The following is a 27,828-nucleotide window of genomic DNA, read 5'->3' on the forward strand; positions in this document are numbered from 1 at the left end:
GATGGATGGAGTTTTTCTTTAATTAGACCGAGATAATTGAATTATTGCTACACTGGTCGTCAGGAGGTGCAATGGATCATAGCTGGGCAGCCACATATGAAGTAATCTACCGTGGAATAATAAAATAGCGAGTGGGGACCAATTATTAATTAATAACACCCCCCGCACACACACACACACACACACACACACACACACACACACACACACACCACACCACACCACACCACACCACACACCACACACACACGGCAACATTGAAGCAACAGGGATTCTCATTTCACTGAAAAGTTAGTTTCATGTTGTCTAATGACCCAATTTAGCTGTACAGTGACAGAAATGCATCCTGCACTCAGTATATTCATATCACAATATCACATAGCCAATAATAACCTCGGTAGATTATGGACAAATCATTTGAACTGTCCTATTGGTTGACAAAGCTGTCTCAAAGCTTTTGAACTGTGGACCACAAGCTATATTCACTTGAATTACGAATATACTCTGAAGTAAAATGACTTGGCTACTAGAGCTTTAGAGACCAGGTCAGAGAAAATCTATTAGATAGCCTATAAACAATTTTATTGTCATTTTAGCCGGTGTAACATAAATACAAATGAGCACTTCTATTGAACTTGACGTTATAAATCTAACAATATAAATATTGAAATCGTCTCTATGTCAATCATAAACAACATCTATTTCTGAGAATATATTGAAAAAACTATTACATTTACTCTGAACGTGACTACATACTGGGTTATATAGCTGACGGCACACTTTAAAGTCTTTTCTGTGTAAAAGTCCTACACATTGGGATAAGGCAAAGATTTCTATAAAGATTAAAAACTATACAAACACCGTTTTAAGAAAAAAGTTTGCACAGTTTACGCTGACCTAATCTATAGGAAGGCCTACATGGATATACAAAAACACACTGGAGTTGTCCTACCGTTAAGAAATAGGCGACTGGCCCAATTACAGAGTACAGTAGGCTACTTAACCCTTTATACTTTACCCTAGGTTGGCCTAATGAGGAAGTCTAAGGGTCAGTTAACACCCAAAAACTAAACCATTTTGTTCAAAACGTCGTCCAAACCTCCACATTCTTTCATTCAGATAAACAGTTGAATGGCTACAATTAGTAGTATAGGCAGCACAGGCTAGTTTCCAGATTATTTCCAGGTAATTAAAACCCTTTTAATTATCTCGGTCGTCTCTGCTCCATCCCATTGGGCAGAAATCCTGCAATGATCGGGACCGGCCATATGAGAGCAGCAACGCTCCACACGATGATCACCAAAGTCATGAAACAAGCCACAAGTGTCGACTCGATGGGCTTTCGGTTCAGCCTCCAACTTTTGTCCCCCTTCAGCTCGTCGAGGCTGAAATCGACGCAGCAGAAACTGACCTGGTCCCCGCTCTGCTGGCCCCTCGCCCGGCCCTGCCCGAACCTCCGGTACCGGGACAGACCGCAGCCGACGCACAGCCGCAACTCCTGCTGACCCCCGGTGACCCCGAGGTGCTCGATGACCACCGGCGAGATCGCCCTGTTGAACGACGCGGAGAAAAAAGCCCTTCCGTGGTTGTTGGTGGTGTAGATGAGCACATCACACTGGAAGCCGAAGCTGCTGTCCCAGCGGGCCACCAGCGAGGTGGGCAGGAGCCTCTGGACGCTGACGTTGCACTGGGACAGGCTCTGCAGGGAGGCGTCGGACGAGGCTTCGCTCTCCTCCACGGACCTCTTGGAGAAGCGCACGTCCACCTCCAGGTTGGCCAGGAACCTGTTGGAGGAGTTGATGGGCGGCAGGAGGAGGTCTTCGTCGCTCCAGCCGTGGCATCGCTGGAGAAGTCCGGCCACCGCGGTGAGAGCCAGCAGGAGAGTCGGAGAGTTGTTCAGCATGGCACAGGGCGCGTCTCTCCTGCTCGCATGGTGCTCTGACTGGAGGATCGGGCGGGACGCGGCGGGCGATGGACGGGGCGTGCAATGTTTGGAAATGCCCGTCGCCAGTGATTCTTAAAAACGCAGCCCCGTTAGAGAGATTCAATCCCCTACTCGACTGTTATAAATGGAAACGTCCAATGCCTGTCATATGCGCGCATCCCCCCCCCCCCCCTCCCCTCCCTCGGATATTTTTCTCCTGAGTTGTTCTCCAAATGCGCGCTGCTGTTGCTTCACAGGAGCAGCAGGCTGGGCATCACGCCTGCTGCTCTGCTGCCTTCATCAAGTCGCCGTGCTTCACTCCCCTCCGTCAGTTCAGGTGTGAGCGCTGAGCATCAAGACAGGAGGAGTGGTGGTGGGGGAAGAACCACCTGCGCAGCGACATCACCGTCAAGCTAGCCAGAATAAAACATAGGACATCCGGTCAAAAATTTCAAAATATTCCCCCTCTAAGGTGAAAAAGTATATTATTATTTTATCAAAGACCCATTCTGCTTGCAATTCACAGCTGGGCACATGGCTGCAGTTAATCTTAATTTTGCCTGGTTCTACACCTGGTCTATTTTGTGATTAAGTGCCATGTCAAGCTGCCCCCACTATGTGCCAGCCCACAGAACTACCACTGTCCTCTGTGTTGCATTGAGCTAACTGGATTGTGCTGCTCACACAAACCTCTCTGAGGTCAGAGTTCAACAGGACGTAGCCTACTGTAGCCTCTGATGACAGAAAAATGACAAAAAGAGGCCAGGGCCACTTCCAGCCAGTCATGACTGGGCACAATGTCAAACAGAAATTGTGTTTTAATCATTTCCTGCTTGTTTCACACACGTTTGAAAAAATGTGCACAGGATGTACATTTAACTATTCTTTAATTTTTATAACTATTCTATTATAATTAGACCTACCCTTGGAAATGCCGTGTCCAATCTGTAGTAAAAGAAAGTCGAATTGATAACCCCCTCTCTCTCTCTCACACACACACAAGCACACACACACACACACACACACACACACACACACACACACCACCATCACCACCACCTGCACCACTACCGAACCGCTCTATAGGCCTACTTTGACTCAGCTACTTCATTTTCCCCCAAAAGTGACACTTTTATTTTGAAGGCAAAACCGCCTGGTTTCCGGTCTTGGTCTGTCTGTCTCCAGCTTGACCTATCTGGCGGGGACAGAGCGTCTCCAGCTGTGCGCTGCAGCTCCTCTCTCCGCGCGCGCTGGGAGGTGAGTGTGGCTCAGAGGATCCAGCACAAACAAGAGGTGCTGGCGTTTTATTAAAGACTCAGTCCGGCTGCAGCGTGCAGCGCGTCCTGTGCGGCGCCACACTAACCTGTCTGTCAGTTGCATTTGATCAAGACATTTTTTTACATTCACAGTTTTGACGGTTAGCTAACGCTCTTATCCAGAGCGACTAAGTGCACCAGCAGAATAAGCAAACAGAAATTACAAGAACAAATGCCAGGGCCTTTGTGTCTTTGCAATATTCCCGTGAGCACAAAACCACTAGCCTATGTAAGAGTGAAGTAGGCTACTGGGAAAAATAGAATAAAAGCTATAATGACCGAGATGGAAAGGATGGTTTCAAGATCAAATTGAGTAATTGAAAGCTAAACACAAAAGTTAAAATGCATTTCAAAGCAAGTTCCACCTTATAAAATTATTAAAACTGATATGCCCAGAAAATCCATGACTGGGGCTCAGAACCTGTTTCCCTCCAAAATGTTTAAACCTCTAAACCTTTATCACTCAACAATACAGCTCAAATGAACGTTACAGATCCCAATGACAGTTTTCTGTGCTATCAACATAATTTCGAACCTAGAAATAGGTTAGAACGTTGCGAGGACAGATTTAAGATTACAAAAATATTTCTATTGGAATAAAATATAAAATAATACCTTCATTCATTTTCTTTCCCCTTTTTTCAATAGGAAAGAGTCACAAAATGAACTATTCTGTATTCAGTATATATGATTATATAATAGCTACATGTAAACAAAAGATTGTGTTAGATTTAGCCTACTATTACTAGACACTTAAATTATATAGCCTACAGTGCAGCATACACAAGACTTAAATATGTGTGTGGTGGATTTTGAATATCAGAGTCATATAATTGCCAATTGAAGCCACTTATCCACCCATCCATCCAAGTAAGTGATTGCTGAATATCTTTCTCCTTGTCAGTGAGCCACAGATTGTCCTCCAGTACCTCTTTATAGTATCTTTGCACATGCTAACCACTTTATAGTAATTACACAACTTAAAGAGGGTTGTAAATTTCCACTTAGGAGGCCAAGAGCGAGTGTATCGATGCAGATGCCAAAAATGAATTTCTCTTGAGGGTTTGTAATCAGGCTACGTGCTCCACAGTCACACACTGGCTCCAGTTGTAACAGTACTGGATAAAACCAAGATCAGCCTGTGACAGCTGACAGTTTAAGTTTATGTTTTGCACGTGTTTTCACTGCTTATCAGTTTCTAGCTTCTATCCAACACATTTCTGAGAAGTAAACCCAACAGACAGTCCATAATCCCTGGTCTGTTTGTTCATCTGTCCGCTGCACTATGTATTGCTGTATGCTGGTGCTTGTTTTCACTCAGGCATATTGTGCGCTTGGGGGAAGCCAGCCACATCAATAAACATGTGCCTCCACGGCGCTCCAGCAGCAGGGGTTTTGTACACAGTGTGTGTCACCTGTTCTGTGACATTGGCCTGCTGCTGTATTTGATGCTGAAGAAGAATCAACCTCCCCTCCCTCCCCTCTTTGTGTTCTGAGCGCAGCACTCTTTCACAAACAGCAAATATGATTACAATTACAGCTGGGGACACAGCTGCAGTTAATCTCAATTTTGTGTGGTTCTAATAAAAGTTTACGCATTGTAGCCGCACACCTGGTCTATTTTGGCAAGTGGCATCTCAAGCTGTACCCATAATGTGCCAGCCACTCTGTCCTGCGCTTTACGTGGAGCTAATTGGATTGTGCTCACACAAATCATGCTGGGCTCGGAGTTCAGGGCGATATTGCCCCTGATGTCAGAAAAATGACCAACAGGCCAGGAACGCCTTCCTCAGCCGGTCAAGACCGGGCAGAGTGTCAGACGGGAGTTATGTTTTAATCATTTCCTGCTTGTTTCACGCACATCTTTGCAAAATGTGCACAGGATGTGCATTTAACTATGCTGTTGTATGCTGTTTATACATAATCTAAGGTATCTAATAACTCTTCCTCAGCCTGTAATGTAAGTAAGTAAGTAAAGTTTATTTATATAGCACCTTTCACAGAGCAAAGTCACAAAGTGCTTCACAAGAGTAAAATAGTTAAAATAAGACCATAAAACTGTAAAAAACAATATGGGTGTGGTTGTTTGATCTGCAGAATGTCAAACAAAAGCAATGTTTTACTCATTTCCTGCTTTTTTCTCACACACCCATGTTTGCAAAATTTGCACAGGATGTGTATTTACCTTGTCTGTACTTTTTATAATAATTATTCTAACATAATTAGCCTTCTTTGTAGAGAAGGGAAATAATCTCCATTTGTCAGTCTTATAGCTGACCTTGCATCTTGCTCTTGGTAAGCTCCTGGTCATTTTCAATTAACAGGTGATATATTTAGTATGAATATATTAATTTTGCTTGTTAACAATATATATCATGTATCAAAAGAGATAAATTAAGCGATTGACAGAATTGGGTCATTGACCGGGGGCAAAATAATGATTAATTATTCTCTTTCATCTTTGCCAGGAGATATGAATGACACTTGTGTCAGTTGTTTTCCTCTGTGCTGTTTAAATGGCGTAATTTGCTCTGGAGGACTGCCTCCATGTATTTGATGTGAGGACCAGCTGAAGGGAAAGACACTGGTCGCCTTTGGCCCCAATTTGCACCTGAAAGCACTTCTCCTCTCACCACCTTTTAATTATGAAAGCGTATTGTACTCAGTCTTTTTCTTAAAAACAATCACATAGTTGTTTTGCTCTCTTCCCGTGCGCTCAGACATCTCACTGGTGCACGCAAACACTCCCACACATTTCCAAATGCTTGTCCCTCCACATCAGATATGCTCCAGACAATGTACTGGCGAACAGAGCAAAAAATGTAAATGACTTTCTTGTTCATTAATTATGCTATAAAAATGTAAATTGCTTCGGTGCCAAAAATGCAAATGGGACAAAGATAAAAGTCTCTTGTGCCAAAGGAGAATGTATAAAAGATTCATTTTCTCAAAATGTGGCTCTTTATACAGGAAACCAAAAGGAAGACCTGTTAGTGGCCTCTATCAACTCTGTGCTGGAGCAGACACCATTAGTCTGACCCACTGCTTCACACAGACAACTGACTTAATTAGAAGTTGAGGATTGGGTAAATGTGTCTTCATACCCTCTATGTTCAAGCTCCTCTCTTATTTCTGAGCCGTGTGAATCCCCTGTCTGTCTCCAGTCATACCACCAGTCACTGCCATGCCTCATCACCACGGTAACAAAACGTCAGTTTCACTACAAGTGGAGGAGTGGGTGTCTGCTGATGAGGAAATGTACAGTCTGTTAGTTGGCCCTACAGTTAATAACAATAATAATAATGATAATGTTTACATTTGTTTTTTGTTCTATTACTGTAGACACGATGAGTAAGTACTGTACCTTTCCAGGGAGCTGATGCACAAACACAACATCCACCATCCTCCTCGACCCCTGGCGATGTGTTCAGGGTCTTCCTGTTCCAGAAATACTCCACAGGGAGCCACTCTCAGTCTCAGACACTAGGCTAACAGCATGTATCATACAGACAGGTTTGTTCCCCTCACCTGAGCCAGGGTTCGTATCCATGGATACTCACTCTGTTGATGCTTGAGGAATGTTCGCTTATTTTACTGTTGCACTTATTGCAAGTTGCTCCGGGTAAGAACACTTGTTAAATGGATAGATTGTAAATTGGCTAACACTTTACAATAGCCTTATTCCAGTATATTAACACATAATGTACTTACAACAGTGTAACACACCATTCAAATGGCTTCATTAAAACTGTGTTGTTACACCGTTGTGTAAATACATTAAATATTAGAGAGATTTTCATCAAGTACCTACACAGCAATATTGTGTACTTACAATACTTTTCCATAGGTTAATACACATGTTAATACACTGGAATAAGGCCATTGTAAGGTAAAGTATTATTGTAATTTGTAATTGTAACAGCAGACAGCAGAGAGTTTCTTTCTCTCTTATTTTCACTCTGCAGGAACAATACGGTCTATGAGTACTGCCTGTTTAATTGGCATTGTGTCCGATGGTGCCAATGACAGATCTAATATCTGCCAATTAATGTTTAAACAAAAACAAAAATGTGTCTTTCTGTGTTTTCAAACTGGGTATACCAAACTTTCTGGAAAAATGTTATGACCAGCACCTGTCAAATAAGGACGAATTGTGACGAGATCAAGCAAAATATTATTTATAACTTAGATGTTACTTTATCTTTGATATAATTGAATATATCCCAGGTGATTCACAATGTATGAATATGCAGAAGAGCTGAGAATTGTGAATAAAGATGTTTAAAAAAAGCAAGTTTTCTTCTCCACCTCACTGTTAACCTTTAAAAGCAAAAAATGTGCTTTGGGCATAGGTGCAGTTATGTAAAAATACAGTTTTAGAGTCCATGCACGAAGACAAAACTAGATGCACTAGATAAACAAGATAAAACTAGTTTGGCTCTTATCTTCATCACATTGTCACCCAAGCCTCCCTGCACCCGTCTTGAGAGTATCTAGGAGACTGTTGAGGGACCCATAGGACTGAAGAGTAGTGTGCTATTTAGTAGCATTAATTACCAAGAAGCCTTTCTGAAAGCAGGCAAAGGAAAAGGCCAATGGAAAGAAGACAAATGTGTAGTTTTGTGGAATAGCCGATTTCTCACAGGATAGGGACACATTTTGTTTTTTTCCAGCCCAAATGAGTCAAAGCAATACAACACTGCAACACTTCAACGCAAAACATCATCACACTGATCACAACAAGCTCTTGTAGATCTGTCACCACAGCACAGAGAAATGACTGAGTGAAAAAATAATTGACGTTCCTCCATGTCAACTGTGTTTCTAGTTGGATGATTCAGTGATTTTTGTGGGATTATAGTGATTTTAGACAATCACTTGATATTTTTATTTATATATTTAGATATTTTTTATTTTGTAACTGTTTAGAAAAAATGCTTTGATGATAGTTGGATGCAACACCTCAAGAAAGATGATGAAGTTCTAGATGAGGAGGAACACAGAGTTCTTAAATCACCACATGGAAGAAAAAAGAAAATCGCCTACTTAAAAGAGAAACGCTCTTGGAGAGAACAGGATAAAAAGCTACGCTGCCAGACAGTTCTTACAGATTCTTTCAGATCTCTTAACAACTCCGGCTCTGTCTCTCCAAACCCCCCGTCTCCTCTGCGCCACCATGTTTCTCTCTTAGGCCTTTTGTCTTCCATGGGAACAGATCAGTGAAGGCCACATCCTGCCTAGAGGGGCTGTCAATGTGAAATAGGCCCTGGAAATAACATCACACTTATCAGGCTCTCTGAACAATGGTCACAGGCGCGCGGAGCCCCGTCTGCCGGCTCCTCGCTGGTCCTGGGGAGCTGAGATGGTGTGAGATTGCTTCTCTCCGGCGCCGCCGCCAGCCCGCTTCTCATTGCAGCAGACGCGGATGTGAATCACACACCCGTCCAGGAAAGGTCACCTTGGACAGGTGAAGACAAGCAAGCCCCCCCTGCTCCCCTCATCCACCTCCTGCCCGACACGTCGCTGCTCCCTCACGCTGTGTGGTCGTTTGTCATCTGGTTCTCCGCTAGTGAAATGTAATCGTCCTCCAAAACAGGGAGAGAGGGGGTGATTACCATGGGTTGTTTGTCATGGTGGGAACGGGAGGCGGGGAGCGTGGGGAAGGCGGATGTGGGTGGAAAAGGAGGATGATTGGTTGCTTTCAGAAGTGATTACTTTAGTTTGAAAAACAGCAGAAGGCCGGCTAGAACCTGAGATTCAAAGGCAATGAGAGAGAAGTGAGTGTGCCAATCAAAAACCGTGCAACTTGATCAAAAGTAATTGTTGAGAGTGCAACTCCAAAAAATTACAGACTGATCAAAGGAATTTGCCATTAAATTGATGAGTGGTGTCATGCTGGTTTTTGCTATTCATCAGATTAAAATAGAAAAGAAGTGGAAGAGTGAGACAAGCTGCAGCATTAAAACTCACTCAGCCTCCCCGAGGACATCAAGCCTCCATCTGCTCATATTGTAGGATACCTAGCATTTTTTCCTTATATGCCATATTGTTTGAGGACCCTATTCATTATTTTTCAAATATTGACCTTGAGCAGCTCTACAGATCTCACAGCATCTAATGAGGAAAGATTTTTTAGACTTCATTACTCATCCCCCAAGATCCAATTTGTCCTAGTTGAATTTTCATTTTTTTTTTTTTTTTAGTTAGAAGTCTTTTCCTCCATGGAATGACATAAATTAAGTCTTCCTTCACAAAGAGACTGAGTCTTGTTTTAATACTGACTTATCATACATGTTATAATACAATGTACTATGAAATATATAAGTCCACAATTGTGTCTGTCGTGTGATTTCAAATGAACAGAGATACAATCTGTTGTATCCACAGAGAATTCCTCACACTCCCCTGCTTCACCTCTGGTCCAAAGAGGTTTTATTGACCTCAAACATGAAAGCACTTCAATGAGGATTGACTTCAGGATTAGTGACCTCAGGTTAACCTGATCAATCATCAATACATTTCTTATAATCGATCGTCTATAGAACCTGGAGGGTATGCTGTGGTCTTCCTTTCTTTACCCATTTAGAGTGAAATGCTGTTGAACTGGAGAAACATATTTTCCAAATTCATCTGGAACCTAATTTATAGGCCTACACAGTATTATTTATTAATAATTTTCTCAAGAGTGTACACTTTAAAGACTAAAATATGCTAAACATTTTAGCATAAAAGCTACTGATGTCTTTTTTTTACAAATTAATTCTGACCTCCCCTCCTACAACAGCAACACTTTAAATCCTGCATGAAACATTACGCACAGTGAAGTGAGCATGAGATTCATTCATCAGTGAGCCTCCCTCCCAGTTCTCTCTCTGGCTGCTGTGTGGTGACAGATCCTCGGCCGCATGTGGAGAGTCAGTGTCTCAATAGTGTCAAAAACCCATTTCCCTCCCTCATTCCTCCTCGCAGCCTCATCCTGTTGTGCCCTGGGCAGAGGCGCCCATTTAACTCTGATATACGACGGCAGGCCGGCTCGCTGACGTCAGGCGGAGAAGCTTCTCCCTGCTAACTGCTTTCCTCCGACTTTCTCTTTCCTCCTCTGCTCCCTCCGTCTGCGAGCCAGATCAAAGGTGGGAGCTACAGGGGAAAAAGAAAAAAAAAACTCATAGAAAAGAAGCTCTGATTAGACACTATTCCTCCTCCTCCTCCTCTGTGGATCTCTCCACTGTGATGAAGATGCAAGTGAGTGGAGGCACTCTCTCTCTCTCTCTCTCTCTCTCTCTCTCAGTTCAGTCAGCAATCACTTGGCATCAAAGAAGCTGCGCACTTTGCAGAAATGTTGTACAATGAAAGCCCTCCAAAGTATCCTTGTACTCACGTAGGCAGTCAGTTTATGTTGTGTAATTAATTCAGTGAGTGCAGTCAGGTTCTAATGGCCATTCTCCTTATGTGGGCCTATGATTTGATTCAGTTTGGTTTGATTTGGTAAAGGGAAATAGAAAAATACACAATAAATAAAAAACAACAACAATTGACCTATATTTGACCCCAGAAGATTGCGCAATAAAGTGTAACTTAAAACACTTCTTCCCACTGTGCTCCTCAATGGAAGACAACATGACAATCATTTGAGCTACAACACAAAACACACTATGTGTTTACATGATGGTAACTTGCATTGCAAATAAAGCAGAAGGTCGTGACAACCAGTGTCATTTGGTCTGTAAAATTTGGTTATGCAGTTTATGTTTCTACTATAATCATGTGCACTAGATAACAAGAACAGTGTTTGGGGGCAGTAATTACACTGCAGATAAAAAACTCAGATTAGATTTTTATGAAAAATTAATAATACCCTCTCTCTCTCTCTCTCTCACACACACACACACGCACGCACACACACACACACACACACACACACACACACACACACACACACACACACTCACTCACTCGGTGATATTTGATTGTCAGTACAAACCCTTAAGCTGAGAACAACCTGGTGAGGAGATAAAAGGGTTGCTAAGGTAACAAGCAGAGCCATCTAACACTGAAATCATGCATGCAGCAATGCCAATGAATGAAATGAGAAAATGTAAGAGATTTACAGATTTATGCAGAGGCACGGACAGTGTGTATTAGCAGGACAGACAGTTGTGGTTACTGCTGACTAGTGCAGTCGGCCTAGATGTTTACATGAGTTGCCACAGGACATCATGGAAGACAAAAGTTGAAAACATAATCAGACAATAAGAAACATAAGCAACATAACAGTCAAAATTCAGAATAGGCTACAACAGCATAGTATAGGCCTAATGGAAAATGCCAAAACCTAAATTGAAGTTATGTAAAAGGGGGTTGAAGGTGGGAGGGAATCAGATTTTAGGACTGATTTGCATGTGAAGGGACAAATGTTAATAAAATTAATGTAAACTGTGTCAGTCATCAGTTCATGACATATCCTTCTGTTAATATTGCATTTTACACACACACACACACGCACACACACGCACACACACACACACCCACACACACACACACACACACAAAGAGCTCGCTCGATACACAGTCAACTGTTAATTAAAAAAAAAAAACACTTAGAAAAAAATGAGTAAAAATAACGAAACTATCGAAAACAACAGGAGGGCACCAAAGAAGTTTTCCCGACACACGGTTATGAACATAATCTGAATATTTTGAATCCGCACTCTAGTGGTTTGTTATTGTCAAGGAAGCTGTGTTGATAAAGTTGATTGAAAAGCAAAATGGCGGCGCGCATGGTGGAGTCGTGAGCCGTGAAACCGGGTCATTTGCAATGCATTTAAGGGCTGGAAGTGACATTTAGACCGTGGCTTATCAATGTATTATTATAAAGACCGGAACGGCGAAAGAAGGAATCTGGAAATAAAACAGTGAGTTGTCTCAAAGTCAACGCTTTTATAGTTTGGCATGCCTGCGCTGCTTCCTCCTTCAGTGTGTCAATGAATACCAGACATAAAAGACTCAGTTAAAGAGATACACGTAATGTAAACACCTATTGGCTGGTTAGTTCTTTATTTCGTGCAAAGGGGGGGTCAGTTGGTCTGCTGTGTGGATAGACCAGAGGAATACAATAGTGTTGTAGGACCTGGTGATATAGTTAAAATCAATACCACGATGAGCATAAAGATTTTTCCCCGATATTGATCCTATATCAATATGGCTTATGTATGCAAAATGTGCAATAAGCAAACGGATGTTGAATTGAACTGAATAAAAATAGCTTTTTATCATCAATTTACACGACAGAAATGTGTGTCACGATATCACAACATCATCAAGATGTGATTCCTCTGAAAGACGATAAACAGTAATATTGACTTATTGCCCAGCTCTAGCTGTAGTGCACCTGGAAGTGGAAATACTGATGCAAAATGGGACAGATCTCATGCATTGCCAGCCCTCTGCTGCAGCTCGCTGTCCACAGCAGCAGCAGCAGAGTGCTGTTTGCAGAAGTATTCAGTCAGTTGTTAGTGCAGACACTCAAATGGATTAGCCCAGTCACCATAGAAACATTTCTCAGTCTCTCGCCTCAGCCCACTCACACGCACAGCTAGAGATGCACACAACCTTGAGTGCATGACTCTTTCAGCCGTAGCCTGAGGGAAGCGCGTTGGCTGCTGCGACGCTCAGCCTGCCCTCCAGAGAGTTTAGTGAAAAACACATTCTCACAAGCAGGTGGGTGGCGGAGATGAGAGGAGATTGCTGCTGCTTGATTTCATACACACTCGGTCGCAGAAGCTCAAAGTTACACCGGCAAACTCTGTCCACATCGGTCAATACATCCTGATTGGCTGCTGGTCAGATTCTTATTGAATGACAGATAGTCTTGTAATTTCTTGAGTGATGCTCTCTCCTTTTAAAAGCTTAAGATGGGATGTTTTTGTTGCTTCATTAGTCTCTTATGAAGGTCCTTGTGATCTTCTAATGGAAATCATTTGATTTTCTTTCTTTCTTTTTTATTAATTTAACCTTCATTTAACCAGGCAGGTCACTTGAGACAGCTCATAGTTTCTTGCTATCATAGAACATAGGATAGCCATTTCACTGAGTTCTCCTGGGCTTCAGATTATCAAATTACTTTTTTTTTAAATCTCAATGGAGGTCATGGGATGAAAACCCCCACTTCTGCTACCTGTAGAGATCCTGTAGTCTCCCTGTCTGAGATTCAGATGGATCGCTCTGCTACAGAAATATTTTCTTGATGAGGCAGAGATTGTATCAATGCCTCAGGTTACCTTGGAAACTGTGTGTGTGTCTATGTGTGTGTTGTGTAAAAGAGAGATTTGGGTCAAATTTGTTGTCTTACATGCACTTGAAATAGCCAACAGTCTGACCTACATTGGGCCACAGCAACATCTAATCTAACTGCAGTGTTCATGCAAACTAGTAGCCTAAAATATGTTTTATTTTAATCAGTTGTTTTAAAGCTGTTCAATTACTTGAATTTGTCATTTTAGTACTGGTTAAAATAATTGTGCTTATGTAATCATTGACTATCCAGTATCATGCTTTTTTATGCCTCCGCGCCGGCGACAGCCCGTCCGTCCGTCCGTCCGTCCGTCCCATTCTTGTGAACGCGATATCTCAGGAACGCCTTGAGGGAATTTCTTCAAATTTGGCACAAACGTCCACTTGGACTCAAGGATGAACTGATTAGATTTTGGTGGTCAAAGGTCAAGGTCACTGTGACCTCACGTCCGTCCCATTCTCATGAACGCGATATCTCAGGAACGCCTGGAGGGAATTTCATTACATCTGGCACAAACGTCCACTTGGACTCAAGGAACTGACAATGACAATGACACAATGAACTGATTAGAATTTGGTGGTCAAAGGTCAAAGGTCAAGGTCACTGTGACCTCACAAAAGACGTTTTTGGCCATAACTCAAGAATTCATATGCTAATTATGACAAAATTTCACACAAATGTCTAATAGGATAAAATGATGAAGTGATGACATTTTATATCCAAAAGTTCAAAGGTCAACTTCACTGTGACATCATTACCACTGTAACTGAGAAAACGATCTTGGGTCATTCTACAAAAACGGTGGAAGTTCTGTCACTTACTTTTGCAGACACCAAAATCCTTTAAGTTGACCTAATAATCACATTAATTATATATGTTCAATAAATAAAGACTGTCCTTGCAATGATAAAACAAAGTTTATTGGTGGAGGCATACAACCGCGAGGCGGTTATTTCTAGTTTTTTAATAATCCCTTCATATCCCAGCCTTCCACCCTGTCTACCTACCTGCCTACCCACAGGTAACTGCAAAATAAAGGAAACACTTGAATAATTGAGGAATACTGGAAGCAGGTACATCCATACAGGTGTGGTCCCTAAGATAATTGAGTAGTTAACATCCCATCATGCAGAGGGTCCTGTATAAAAATACAGAGCAGCCTCAGTTGCCCATCATTTTGGCTACTGTGGTCGAAGAAGAGATAGCAGTGACTCATTCTGAATCAGTTGATTGCAAATGTCATTATAAGGCGTGAGCAGGCAGTTACATCAAGAACAGTCTGTCCAGAGGGACGCTATGATCGAATTGCAGTGCATAAACATCTTATTACACGTAAACATACTCTTCTGTGAGTGACGTGGTGCAAAGGACGCAGATGGTGGTCTGCTGAGCAGTGGGAAAAAGATGAGTCATCATTCGTCCTGTTCTCAACAACAAGTGGACGCGTACATGTGCGGCCAAAAGATGTGTACACCCCCAAGTGCTTGTTTTCCATGGTGAAGGGCTGTGGCAGCGCTGTTACAGTGCGGGGTGCATTTTAATGGTATGGCAAAGGGAATGTCAATAAATACAAAGCCATTCTGAGTGATCATGTGCATCCCATGGTGAAGCATTTCTATGGGATTAGATTTGGGGACTGGGACGGCCTTTTTCATGCTCATTATACCATTCAGTGACCATACCTGCCTTACAGATGGGGGCATTGGAACCCAAGTTAAAGTTCAAACTTTAACTATACTTTATTTATATAGCCCTTTATCACAAACATGTCTCAAATCAATCCACCGTATGTGCCCAATTTAGCCCTTTGGTGACATTCATTTTCCACCATCATCATCATCAAAACACCAAATGATGGAATTAACTTGTGTAGGTGTTGCCTCTTTCCAGTAGATTTGCAGACACTTATAGAGTCTATGCAAGGCATCTTGAAGCTGTTCCGTTTCCTGTATTTTGGTAGTTACCTGTAGATGACCCACCTCTAGATAGTTAACCCTTTATTACACCGACTCACCCCCGTTCCCACTGACCTGCCCGTCCGTCTACCTGCCAGCTGATAGTGTTTTTATCCCTGTGTTAGGTGACAGAACCATGCAGATGTCGGTGAGGAGGCTGGCTCGGTATCCGCTGGGTTTAGCTCAGTCGGACCGACTCGGCGGTGCCCTCCTGACCCCCGCGCCCAGCCTCCTGTTCCCCTGCACACGCACCCTGTTCAGTGAGACAGGAGTATGGGACAAGGACTACAGAACAGAGACCCGACGCAGAGTGGAACAGTGGTGGCACCCACGAATCATGGAGCAGTGGCGGAGGGATACGCCGGAGGAGGTCAGTAGGCCTTTGTTGCATTCCTGTTGACCTTATGAACCAACTACAGTCATCAGCTTGGTGATGCCATGCTTATGTAGATGCACACTGAAGATCTAATTTATCGGGTAGATCACGGACAGTTATTGGAAATTCTCTCATGAAACGGATAGAAGTGCTGGCCTAAGGTCTGCTCTTTTCTTTGACCTCTCTCATACTGTGAAAAGATTTGTCCATAACATTAACTAGGGATGGGACGATATGTTTATCTCACGATATGATTCGATACGCCATATGGGGTTCATGACTCGATACGACCATGATACAATGTAATAATAAAGTTCAGTGACAACAAAGACTGACTGTGCAGAATTATGTTTATTTCTGAGCCAAATCCTTCTAGCAATGGCACTGGCTTGCTAGAATGTAAACAACAATGTACAAATGTCATTACAAAGTGTAAATAATATAATTTGGATGGAGAGCTTGTGAAATTGTGATGTGCAAGCCGCCGCATTTGTGATTACTACAGCAGAATAAAATGTAGCTAATATTGCGATTCATGTTTCTGCCCCACGAGATGTATTGCGATATATTGAATTTCGATATATCGTCCCATCCCTAATATTAACTAAATAAAAATGGAAGCTGGAGTCCGAAAGCTACGGTGACACCAGCCCATTCTCGGCGAAGTATACTGTTAGCTTGGAGAAAAATAGTCTGTTGAGAGACTACCTGATGGAGGAGAGCTGAAAGTATGCAGATTAATTGAATAACCTACCTATGGGTCATTAAGCGTCCTTCTGAACAATTCCCATAGCTATTACTGGTCCTTGTAGCTCACAGTAGACAGAGAGCCCAGGCTGATTATATAGCCTAATGGTCTGACTGGCACAGGCTGACATTCATCAGAGACGTTCACGACAGCCTTGGTCCTAATTAATTTATTGAAAAATTAATGGGTCAGGTTTTCCGTAATCATGTATGGCTACGCCTAACCATCACTTACTGTGTTGCTGTGGTAACGGTGTTGTGACCGTAAACCATCCATAACCAGCTGGTGGTCAGGCATAGTTAGAGCCCCATAACGCATCATGAGTCAGCATGAGAGTCACTCCTCTGTTTCAAATGTTGTTCCATATTGACCGATGAGTTATTATTCCTGCGCTGACGTCAGCAGGTTAATGCGGTATCTCTCAATAACCCTTTCCTCAGATGGATTTGTACAAAAGACGCATTCAAAAGCCCCGACTGACAAAGGAAAAAAAAATCTCATGCTTTTATTGTATCTCCCCATGTTGAGCCTTGAACAGTAAACACTTTCCTCTTCTGTGCTTCTGCTGAAATTAACACGGGCCAGAACTCAGAAGTGTATGTTTTCTGCTTTCTCCGCTAGCGTTCATTCTGTTCCCATTACAGTCTTTTATAGAAGTCCAGGAACAGAGCCGTGTTTTGTTAAGAAAGGTTTTATGCTCAGGTGAATCTCTGCCTCGTCCTATGAGATTGTCCTAGGACTGTATTTTGACAACCTGCTGTTCTTCCCAGGGTTCCCGCAGGAAGAAGTTTTATGTCCTCTCCATGTTTCCGTACCCATCGGGGCGCCTGCACATGGGTCATGTGCGTGTGTATACCATCAGCGACACCATTGGCCACTTCCAGAGGATGAGAGGGCATCAGGTATGTCTCCTATTATCAGATGTGTCATCACCACTACTAAGTCACCTCCACTAACAACAAGGCAGGTTAATACATGCAGCACTGGCATTAAAAGTAAAACAAGTCTACAGAGGTTTCACTTTGACTTAAGTGCTTGGAAGGGAAAGTACAGTGGATATTTAGCTTTAAAGATCCAGTGCAGTGATTTCAACTCGGTAAGGAAAAGTTTGATGTTTATTTCTAAAATGATGAGCATCATTTTGTTTCAGTTTTTTATGGTTAGCCAGTTTTTTATGTTCCTCCACTGCATACTAATATTAATATCTTTGTGGAACAAATATCCAGTGTTGGAACTTTGCCACCCAGCAACAATGGAGGCATGGAGATTTTGGATAGTTTGGCAAGTAGCTGACTGGCTGTAGCAGACTATGGAACACCTGATTAACTATGCATACTGTCGACCAATCAGAGCATTAATTAAAACCTGGGTATAGGTGACATCATTTACACCTGGAAGTAGATTGGAATTCTAAATCTGTTTGATTCTGTTGAAACCAGAGGGAGTTTTCAAAGGGCGTCAGTCAAATTTCTACAGTGCTGACAGTTTTAATAATTTGGGTAACTTTACATTAACAGGTCCTTTGTTGAATTATACCATGACATTGAGAAATGCGCATTGCATTGGACCTTTAAGCTAATTATATTGTTTTTAGAGTCATTAATGGTGTCTTGTCTTCTTCTTGTCGTCTTATAAGAATAGAGATTAAAAATAAGATTAAGGCAACTATGACTTGAAGCTTGTAAATTTAGATTTATTGACTTGTTGTTTGTTATCCGCCGCTCTCCACAAGTCTCATTCGCTGGTTTAACTTTCTATGTCTTTGTTTTTACACATCCACACAAACCCGTATGGCTTCACTGTCACAGCTCAGGCCAGGCTGTGCGAAAGCTTGTACGGTAGGATGTGTAGAAAATTCAAGGCTGCTTATCCCACGTCTTTCTCTTCATCTGTTGCTCAGAAGCTGCTGCCAGGATCATTATGGCTCGGCCGTATATTGACGTTTCTGCCAGAATCACAAAGGCTGTGCCATCTTTAGAAGAACTTTGAAGAGCATTTTTTTTTATTGTAGCAAGCTAGTTGTGTGGCAGCTGCTAACAAGGCTGTCCCCGCGCTCCTGTGCTAAAGTGAAGGTCCGCTGTCAAGTGCAATTCACATTCCCACAAAGTCAGACAGCTTAATCAATACATTTGAACATGAATTACTGACTCCAGAAATTTGTGGAGCTGTAGAATGTTTGCTTGCTCTCTTACACCCAAGTGAGATTTATTTCATGACAGTGTTGAAAGTTTTGAGCTAAACCTTCATCCTATACTATAACAATATTCACCAAGTCAGTCTCCCATTTACTGTTAGTGGAGCTCTTTTTCAGTTTCTAGTTTTGTAAGAGGCATAAATCTATACATAATGGTCCGAGATGACGTATCACTGTTGCTTTTCTGCATATCTCTGCACACTCTCTGCACATCAGACGGCACATATTGACACTTCAGTGTTGTATAGTGACACTCTGAACAGATGATAATGCACATGCGTTTTTTCACACTGCCATTTTTTCGTACATATGGTACCTCTGTCCTGGAGCTCTGTTGCATGGGAGAGATGGTAATGTTTTTTTTATAGTGCTAGTCTGCAAGCCACAGCTCTTTATGTACATGTATATGGCCTGCTGCAGACTTGTTAATGTGAATACAATGCACATTTGCACATCATGTACATTGTTTAGTTCCTATTTTATTGCTTTATTGTTTTGTTAATTTTTTACTGTTTCTTTTGCTCATTTTTCATATAGCTTTTTTTTAATATTGCTTATACTCCATTGCTTATACTCCATTTCCCTACCGATTCTTATTACTTTTGCTGCTGCAACAAGCTCATTTCCCTACAGAGAAACCCTTTCAAAACCCATCGGATAAACTCAAAAATGAATGATTTTCAATCTAAAAACAAGGCATTTTTTCTTAGTTCCCGAAAAGCTGACATTTGGGAGTCACAAAGTTTTCACCCGACAGTGACTTCATGGCTAAAAGTACCTCATGAGAACACCAAGCAATGTAAATGACCAGCTGTAACTATGATGTTTGAAGACATTGATCTCTGTATGTATTGTATCTCTCTTAATTGGCTTGCCACCAGAAGGGCAGAAGGCAAAATTCATCTTTTCCATCTCTAGGGTGTTGAGGACTCTGCTGTGTTTCAGATCAGAGAGATGTGACCAATATGAAGGACACTTTATTTTAGCAATCTGTTTGAGTCTTGTAAACCGGGGGTAACGATCAAGCTGCGACCAGTGTCTGTCAGACGGACCTTGCCCATGCAGTCACCCACACCCTCTGACACGGCTGTGATGGCCTATGTTTAGCCCTTTCTTTCCCTCTCTCTCTCTCTCTCTGCCGCCACACCATCCATCCTTGTCTTCTCCATGACGAATCACTGAAGCTGGTATGACAGCCAGCAGCTGCTGTCTGTTCTCCTCCTCTCCTCTCCTCTCCTCTCCTCTCCTCTCCTCTCTTTATTGAAGATTTTATTGAGATAGCTTAATGGGCCTTGACAAAGTGTTGTCAGTAGCGAGTGTGTCAGTGTAGCATGTCTCCCATCATTGCTTTGTAATCAGCATGTTGTCTCCCTCCCAGACAACAGAGAGATGGATAGGGGGGGTTAGAGGTCCCATAGAGCACAGGAGGCGCACTGGAGAGGAGCAGTGATAAACATGGTGGTCTTCATCTCAGCAGTGAATCACATCACACTAAATTGCCCCCCCTCTTCCCGTAAGTGTTCGCCTGAAATCAATGTAAACAATTGAATATGTGCCAGCTCTGTCGCATGCTCAGGTACATGTATTCTACATCTGCACATGGTGTTTTCTGTTCCTAAGCTGTAGCTTTGCACTGATATGTGCTCTGTTTAAACCCTCAGATACTTACAAACACACATGCTCAGTAAAACAGTAAAAGACACCCTCCGTATTTTCCCAGTTTTCTTTTCCTGGTGGATTTCGCTCTGACTAAGCGGTGTGTGTGTCTCCCTTACCTGCAGAGAGACTCCCCAGCTACTTCTGTCACTGATCTCTCCACCGGCAGCCGTGGTTTCACATGACTGGCGACCGCTTCCTGCCCGAGAGTGTACTTTCTCCCAGCATCTGTCAGGAAGAGAACTTCGCTCCGCTGTATGCACATATAGTCTATTCACTAGTTAATTAATGAAGTTACACCTTGTCGACAGTCACACTCAGTAGATATTTTCTGTCTTTCAGTGGGTAATTTAACTGTGTGGCTCTGCTTTTTTATCATAAAGCATTTTCTCCTCAGACCTATTTTCCCTTCTTTTTCCATCATATCTATCCATTCTAACCAAAATCAATTACTTCACTATAGAGCTACTTGCATCTTGTTTGCTAGGGTGTGCAGCTCTCTAATACATTCCTATAGGGCCAATGGAAACTCCAGAAATTGACCCCAAAAGGACCCAAACCATGTCTTTGTCAACACATTGCTCGCTCTGTAATGACACACACTTTTGGTAAAAAGATGTCATGCGTTTCTCGTACAGTTTTAACGCTACCTTGGCCACTGCGTTTGCATTTCCTTGTTTACTCTGCGGCTGCTTGTCTACATTCGCCACTGTGTATAGTAGTGCAATAGATAGTGAAAGTTGTAGGGTCATGGATAAACTGAAAATTAAATGTCGTATTACAGAGTGAGAATTAATATGTTGAAAAAGACATGATTTGGGTGCTCTTGCGGTTGATTTTTGACTTGTGCCTTGGCCCTATAGGACTGTATTGGACTTTATAGTGAAGCAACTGACAAGATTTTGGCCAAAATGATGGGAAAGTAGGAAATTGCCGGAGTTATGTTTTAAAGCTGCCTGTCACAGATGGAGTGGAGCTTCTAGTTTCTAGCTTCTGTGTGGGCGGACGCCTTCACGTAGCAGCGCAAAGCTACATGCCCAAAATCAGTCTCTTGGCATTCCTGTCCTCCTTGTCTGCAAAGTGTGTAGCCTGGAGCAGCGTACTGATGGATACGTCTCAGTTTTGCTCCACATTAGACAGGTTGTCATGAAGTCAGCCCCATCAGATCTACCCACTCCCTTCCTGCCTCTCGTTACTCGTGTTCTGAAATTTAAGTCTCCATAATAATAGCTTAGGAATGAGTCTTTTGAAGAAGGTAAGACTCGGACTAGTCCTCACGCGTTGTGTGGACATAAGGAACCGCCGCTCTTAGCAGTGGAATGATAATGTGCCTGTGCCGCTCTCTTTGAACTTTGAGAATTGAGCTCACTAATGCAGCCTGTCCATCACAGACGGTCCCTAGCAACGCCTCGTCAATTCTCTTTCACTTTAATGGAGTATTTACACTGAATAAACAACGTAGTACCGTATCCATTTTAATGAGCCGCATGGGTTTTTTGGGTATATTTACATAGGCAATCTTAGGCTTTTTGTCTTGCTCTCAGCGTGTCTGTATTTCTCCTCAGCAGTCGGACTAGTCTGCTGTGCTGTGCTCACTTAGCCTAATACCATCCAGCACTCGGCTTTACAAATGAGGCCCAGGCAGTTACCAAGGATACCGATTCGTCTGAAACATCAGACCCGTTAGAGTCAGTACAATGATCCTCTCCAGTCCTCACCTCTTCCTCGCTCTGCTTCTCCTCTCCTCTACTTTACTCATCCCTTCCACTCCTGTGCCGTTATCTCATTCCTTTCTCAGGAAGGTTAAAAACGGAGTCAGAGAGCTAAACGGAATTGAGATGAGTGAAAGAGGCATCGTCTTTGGTTGACGTCATTACAAGAGAGAGAGAGAGACACAAGCATGCTGGAAGCAGCGCCTGTGGCCGAAGTGGGACTAGATCTCATGTCATGGTGAAATGGGAGAATTTTTATGTCATGGAGAGTGTGTGTTAGAGGGTGACAATAAAATGGCCGTAGATACAGTACAGATAAAGAGGGAGAGGGAGAAAGCAGACAGAGAGGGTATGTAACAGAAGATGATGACGTTGGTTGAGAAATACAATATAAACCAGGTTACTGAGTAATTTGAATGACTCCAAACTGCATCCATATTATGTGTAAGTCTGTACAGATCTTAATGGCTACTATTTAAAGCTGTCACACCCCGATGAAAGTGTGAAACATATAAAGGGTGCAGAAAAGGGGGCTTGATCCCAATTACTATCTTCCATTCTAAGCCCCGTCCTGTTCACTCGCTCTTTCACTGCAGAATGCAACTACATTTACATTATATAACAACTGCGGTTACTCTGTATAGTCACTCTGCATGCATTAGCTGTGGTGCTTAACGTGGGAGTTGAGATCCCAGCAAGGAACATGCATTATGGTATAGGGTTCATGTACTATAATTAGGGTAGGACAACACTATTTTGCGGATTAAATTGCCTTCTAGACAAGGCTGAAGTGAAATACTGTTTAACATTGTAGACTAGCTGGAAGCCTGGATAAATGTGCCAGGCCTAAAAGAGTGGAGATGCTGGGGATGACACCATGAACAGCAAATCTCAGGATAAGCCTTCTCTTCATCATTAGTGTAGTGGATGAGCACGGTCAGCACCTATCTCTCAGATACTGTTCATTGTAGTCGGCTTGTTGTTAAAGGACTACACCGACTTTTTGGGAGAAGATTGGCACCAAAGTAATCTCAGTGTCTCCGGTAGATAGCTCTGTCTGATGTGCAGGCTAACGCTCTAGCATACAGTATGTTAAAGGGGGGGGTATCTTTTGCTTTTTCAGCAATTTTATATAATTACCTGGTGTCTATAAAATACGTCTGTTAAGTTTTTTTCAGTAAAAATCGTTTAGTTATAGCTTTAGCTATTCACTTCCCAGTGTTTGTTTCCCACCTACAAGAAAATAGGTTGTTTTACATAAGCAGCTTCTTATGCTAATGAGCTACTGCTCTGATTGGCTGGCCATTCTGGAAGGCCCGCCCTCCTCTTAGTGCTGATTGGTCGATTTTAGACAGTCCAGTGTCTACATAGAAACTGGAGCAAAATCTGACTTGTACAAGGGGGTTGTATGTTTTATAGTTGGTGACTCTGGGGAAATGGCAGAGTAACATGATTCAATTTTTTTTACTGTGATTACTTCACACCTCCAAGTACCAAAATCACCAGAAACACTAGGAATTGCCACATCCTAGGATACCCCCCCCCCCCCCCCCCCCCTTTAAGTAATTGTAAGCGATTAGCAAAATCCTGAACATAGACCTTTTAGTAATCCAAACTTGGTGTTAGTTTTTGTTCTATGGCCTGTAGATTCGTAACTTCTGAAAACAAAATGTCAAGCTTCATCATTAAGTCCATTATGAATAAACAGCACAAAAACATTTAGCTGTCTGGCTAACTTTGCTCACTTTGCCTATGATTACTTAACATAGCTAAAGCGTTAGCATGCGCACCAGACAGAACTATCTACCAGAGTCACAGAGATGATATTGGTGCCAATCATCTTGTCACATGTTGAGTAAGGTGACCAATGGGCCAAACTCCCATAAAGTCGGAATAGTCCTTTCAGTTTTATTGGCTGTAGATTGTGCTGTAATGACTTCCCATCAAATAGGCCTGATACAGAGCTCTCGATTGCGTCCACAGGTGTTGAACCCGATGGGTTGGGATGCTTTTGGACTTCCGGCAGAGAATGCAGCCATCGAGAGAGGTCTTGACCCGGAGGAGTGGACTAAAAGGTACATGAAATATTCGATCCTTTCTCATATCCTTTAATCATTTATACTCTCTCTCTCACACACACACGCAGGCTTTCTCTATTTATGCTCCCTCTGAGTTCTCCCCTTCACTCACCCTAATGCCCTGTCCCTGTCCCTGTCCCGTCTCCTCTCCTCAGTAATATCCAGTCCATGCGGGAGCAGCTGGACAGCCTAGGGCTTTGCTTTAACTGGGACCGGGTGAGTAGGCAGAGGCACTGAGCGACACCTCATACCAGTGAGAGGGGTAGCTTTGAGTCTGGGCGGCTCACTTGTGCGTGCCTGTCATGTCATACCGCACACCACTGACCTGACTCCGGCTTTTCCTGACAGGAGGTGACCACTTGTCTTCCAGACTACTACAAGTGGACCCAGTACCTCTTTATCAAGCTCTTCGAAGCAGGACTGGCATACCAGAAAGAGGTAGGATGGCCTTCGAGCTAAAATCCCTATTCTGGTATTCTTTTGGAAGAAAGAGTAGTGTGTAGAGTGGTGTAGATGTGAGGTCCTTGGCAGTCACAGAAACCACAGAGGCAGCTCATCGTAAAATGAGTGAAATGAAAAGTACGTGACAGACGCCCGTGGATTATGTGCAATGAATTGGGACGCCCTTCAAATAGGTATGTGGACTGTCTGTTGAATTCAAGCTACTTCCTAAGCTATGTCAGAGATCTGCTTTTTCATTATGATTTTCCACTTGTTATTAAGAGTGTGTGTCTGCCTCTGCATGTGCATGTGTGTGTGTGCTTGTATGTGTGTGTGTGTGTGCGTTCCAGGCCGTGGTGAACTGGGACCCTGTGGACCAGACAGTGTTGGCTGATGAGCAGGTGGATGAAAACGGTCGCTCCTGGAGGTCTGGCGCGCTGGTGGAACAGAAGCTGCTCAGACAATGGTTCATCAAGACCACAAACTATGCCAAGGTGGGGGCTCTTTGGTGTGTGTGTGTGTGTGTGTGTGTGTGTGTGTCCGTCCTGTGTATTCGTGAATGTGTGCGTACGTGGCAAGCGGCGTCTGATTGGCCGGCCTGCAGCTTCACGAGGGCCAGGGTGAGCAGCAGGCCCCTCTGATGTCAATCATGGCTGACACTTCAGTAGCAGCAGCAGCAGCAGCAACCCTGCTTCTCTGGCTCTGGTTCTGCAATCAGACCCCCGGAGACTGTCATTTGTAGTCCGGCGTCCCCAGGCCAAGGAGAGAGACCGGCGGAGTCGAGTATTACGACCGCCGCCGCCTGGCTGGCTGATGAGAAGCCCTCCCCCTCCCAGCGCTGAGGTGTGAACAGGCCCGCTGCTCAGTGAAATTACCCCCTCTGGACTTGGAGAGATTTATATGAGTCATCCACAGGAGGAGTTACATGCATTATACATGCAATACATACATGTGCATTGTTAGATGTGCAGGCAAGCACACACACACACACTACAGACTGTAAGACAGCCTTCTGAATCTAGATGATTGCAGGGCGAGCAGGTTTGTATTCTGATGTGTGGAAAGCACTGAACTGGTTTGATTCCATTTACTGATTTGCTATTATCTATCTAATGGCACCCATTAGATAGAATTGACCCGAAATCCATTTTCCAAACATGAGTTAATCCATTTAACAATTAGGAACTGTAAATTACAAATAGTCTGAATATATTGTGGGACAAATTGATGAGCAGCCACTGCATGAGAGGGGGAGGCATACTGTAGTTAAGAATAACGCTAATTCCCTTGCTAATTTTCTCTCCTTTGATGAAAATCACTTTGTGCACAATCAAGTCTCACCCGGTTTTAGCAGCAGTGCTGTACTCGCCCATGCGTGTCCATGTCAGAGGTGTGAGTGGAGGTGGAAGCGAAGCGGCCCACTGTGACTGTGTGTTCCCGCATTTCTAATTTTCTCTGACGAACACAGAAGTGGGAAGGAAGGAAGGAAGGAAGGAAGAGGAAGGTGTAAAGGAAAGAAGTGAGAAGGAGAGAGATTGAGAGAAAGGAGGACAGAGTGTCAAAACGAAATGCCACACGAAAAGTGCTGTAATTGGACTGTGATTCCTATGTGTGTGTGTGTGTGTGTGTGTCTCTGTGCACAGTCTGTGATTGTAGGTGCAAGTATGTTAGACAACATTAACTTCAGACAATATTTATTCAATGGTCATCAGTTTAGCTGTCAGGTTCCAGGTCCTGCTGAATCATAACCATATTGTTCCTTCTGGGACACAGATGACTGCATATTATTACTAAGATGGATTTTTTTTATGTGGGGAGTACAGAATGCAAAATAATCAGAGTTTTCAATTTCATGCATAATCACACATGTTGCACTCACGCATACATGGCGCCTGCCTATTACACTGCCGTGATAAATAAACAATTCACATACCTGGAGCACAATATATTATTCACCTTTAATATTGCTCAAATATGAACACAGCTGATTCAATAAGCGTGTTCTTTTTCATGGGTACACTGACGCTACACAACAGCTTGTTAATTTTTAAAGTGGTAAACTGGTGACTTAAGGGTTGCTGGTTCAAATCCCGGGAAATTGCATATATGTGGATGTATAGTATAATATCTCACTGTAATGGATGGATGATGTCTCTCTCTCTCTCACACACACACACAACCCTTGGGCAGCCTTACTTTCTACCATGCTATACCATGCTTTCTCTCTTATAACTTTTCTTAGTTGCCATGGAGACTCCTGTCCTTGGTGTACATCTTTCAGTTACACTGGGTTCTATGCCAGACCACATTTTCTTTTCAGAAAAAGTAAAAAGATTTACCCCCCTCACAATTGAACGGCATCATTAGTGTGTCATCATTGCTTTCCTGCCTTTCTTTGTTGCTGGTAGCATCTTTGTTTTGCTGTGACGCCTCCTAGAGTCTCTCAGAGTTTGCTGACACAAATTCACCAGGATTTATGTCTCTTGCTCCCACTCTGGACCAAATACAGTCTAGCAACTGACACACTTGGCAATCATGCTAGTGATGAGTATAGTTAGTGTTGGTATTTGTATTGATATCTCTGTGATGAGGTACTGCACGCTGAGAGGCGTTGTGAGGGGGAAAGTGGGTAATGGATTGTGACAGACTGAAAGAGAGATATAACATCTCTGGCCTCAGCCCAGCTGTGGCTTTTTGGCCCCAGCCTCGTTGATATGCATAGCTTCCTTTAATCATGCAGACTAACTGTTTGGCTGTGTGTGTGTGTGTGTGTGTGTGTGTGTGTGTGTGTGTGTGTGTGTGTGTGTGTGTGTGTGTGTGTGTGTGAGTGAGAGAGAGAGAGAGAGAGAGAGAGAACGCTTTATAGGCGATTGCTTTGTGATATCCAGGAAAGTAGGGCGAGTAGAGGTCAGGATTTTTGAAAATCCCTCTTTGTCTGCATAATGTGACCTGGTCTGCTCTGCTGCTTTGTCCAAATAAATTGGCTGGGCTTTGAAAGGGCCGCACTCTGTGACAGAGTTGAAGTCAGTGGCATTATCCTCGACAGCCACATACTGGCGAGCAACTATTTGCTCCCCTACAAAATATTATCTCCTCTCCAAAGTGAAGTGGAGAATTAGCTTTTCCCAAACTTGTAC

The 27,828-nt window shown here is 43.0% G+C and overlaps 2 protein-coding genes across 2 annotated transcripts in view; one reads left to right on the forward strand and one right to left on the reverse strand.

The window, feature by feature from the left end:
* Positions 1 to 615: 615 nt before the first annotated feature.
* On the reverse strand, positions 616 to 2,244 carry tmem158 (transmembrane protein 158). The gene has a single exon (XM_071901674.2). It carries the CDS (start codon positions 1,901 to 1,903, stop codon positions 1,205 to 1,207), a length of 699 nt encoding a protein of 232 aa, XP_071757775.1. The 5' UTR covers positions 1,904 to 2,244; the 3' UTR covers positions 616 to 1,204.
* A 9,774-nt stretch (positions 2,245 to 12,018) lies between these two features.
* Positions 12,019 to 27,828, forward strand: part of lars2 (leucyl-tRNA synthetase 2, mitochondrial) — a 35,824-nt gene continuing 20,014 nt past the window's right edge. The window contains exons 1-7 of the mRNA XM_071901639.2: positions 12,019 to 12,152; positions 15,612 to 15,856; positions 17,381 to 17,512; positions 24,156 to 24,247; positions 24,406 to 24,466; positions 24,599 to 24,688; positions 25,042 to 25,185. Coding sequence (XP_071757740.2) covers positions 15,623 to 15,856; positions 17,381 to 17,512; positions 24,156 to 24,247; positions 24,406 to 24,466; positions 24,599 to 24,688; positions 25,042 to 25,185 — 753 coding nt within the window. The 5' untranslated portion in view covers positions 12,019 to 12,152; positions 15,612 to 15,622. The remainder of the gene's footprint in view (positions 12,153 to 15,611; positions 15,857 to 17,380; positions 17,513 to 24,155; positions 24,248 to 24,405; positions 24,467 to 24,598; positions 24,689 to 25,041; positions 25,186 to 27,828) is intronic.

This window comes from Centroberyx gerrardi, chromosome 12 (assembly GCF_048128805.1).
Source record: "Centroberyx gerrardi isolate f3 chromosome 12, fCenGer3.hap1.cur.20231027, whole genome shotgun sequence".
NCBI lineage: Eukaryota > Metazoa > Chordata > Actinopteri > Beryciformes > Berycidae > Centroberyx > Centroberyx gerrardi.

Coding starts and splice junctions, on each gene's coding strand:
- tmem158 (XM_071901674.2), bottom strand. CDS start 1,903: ATGCTGAACAACTCTCCGACTCTCCTGCTGGCTCTCACCGCGGTGGCC.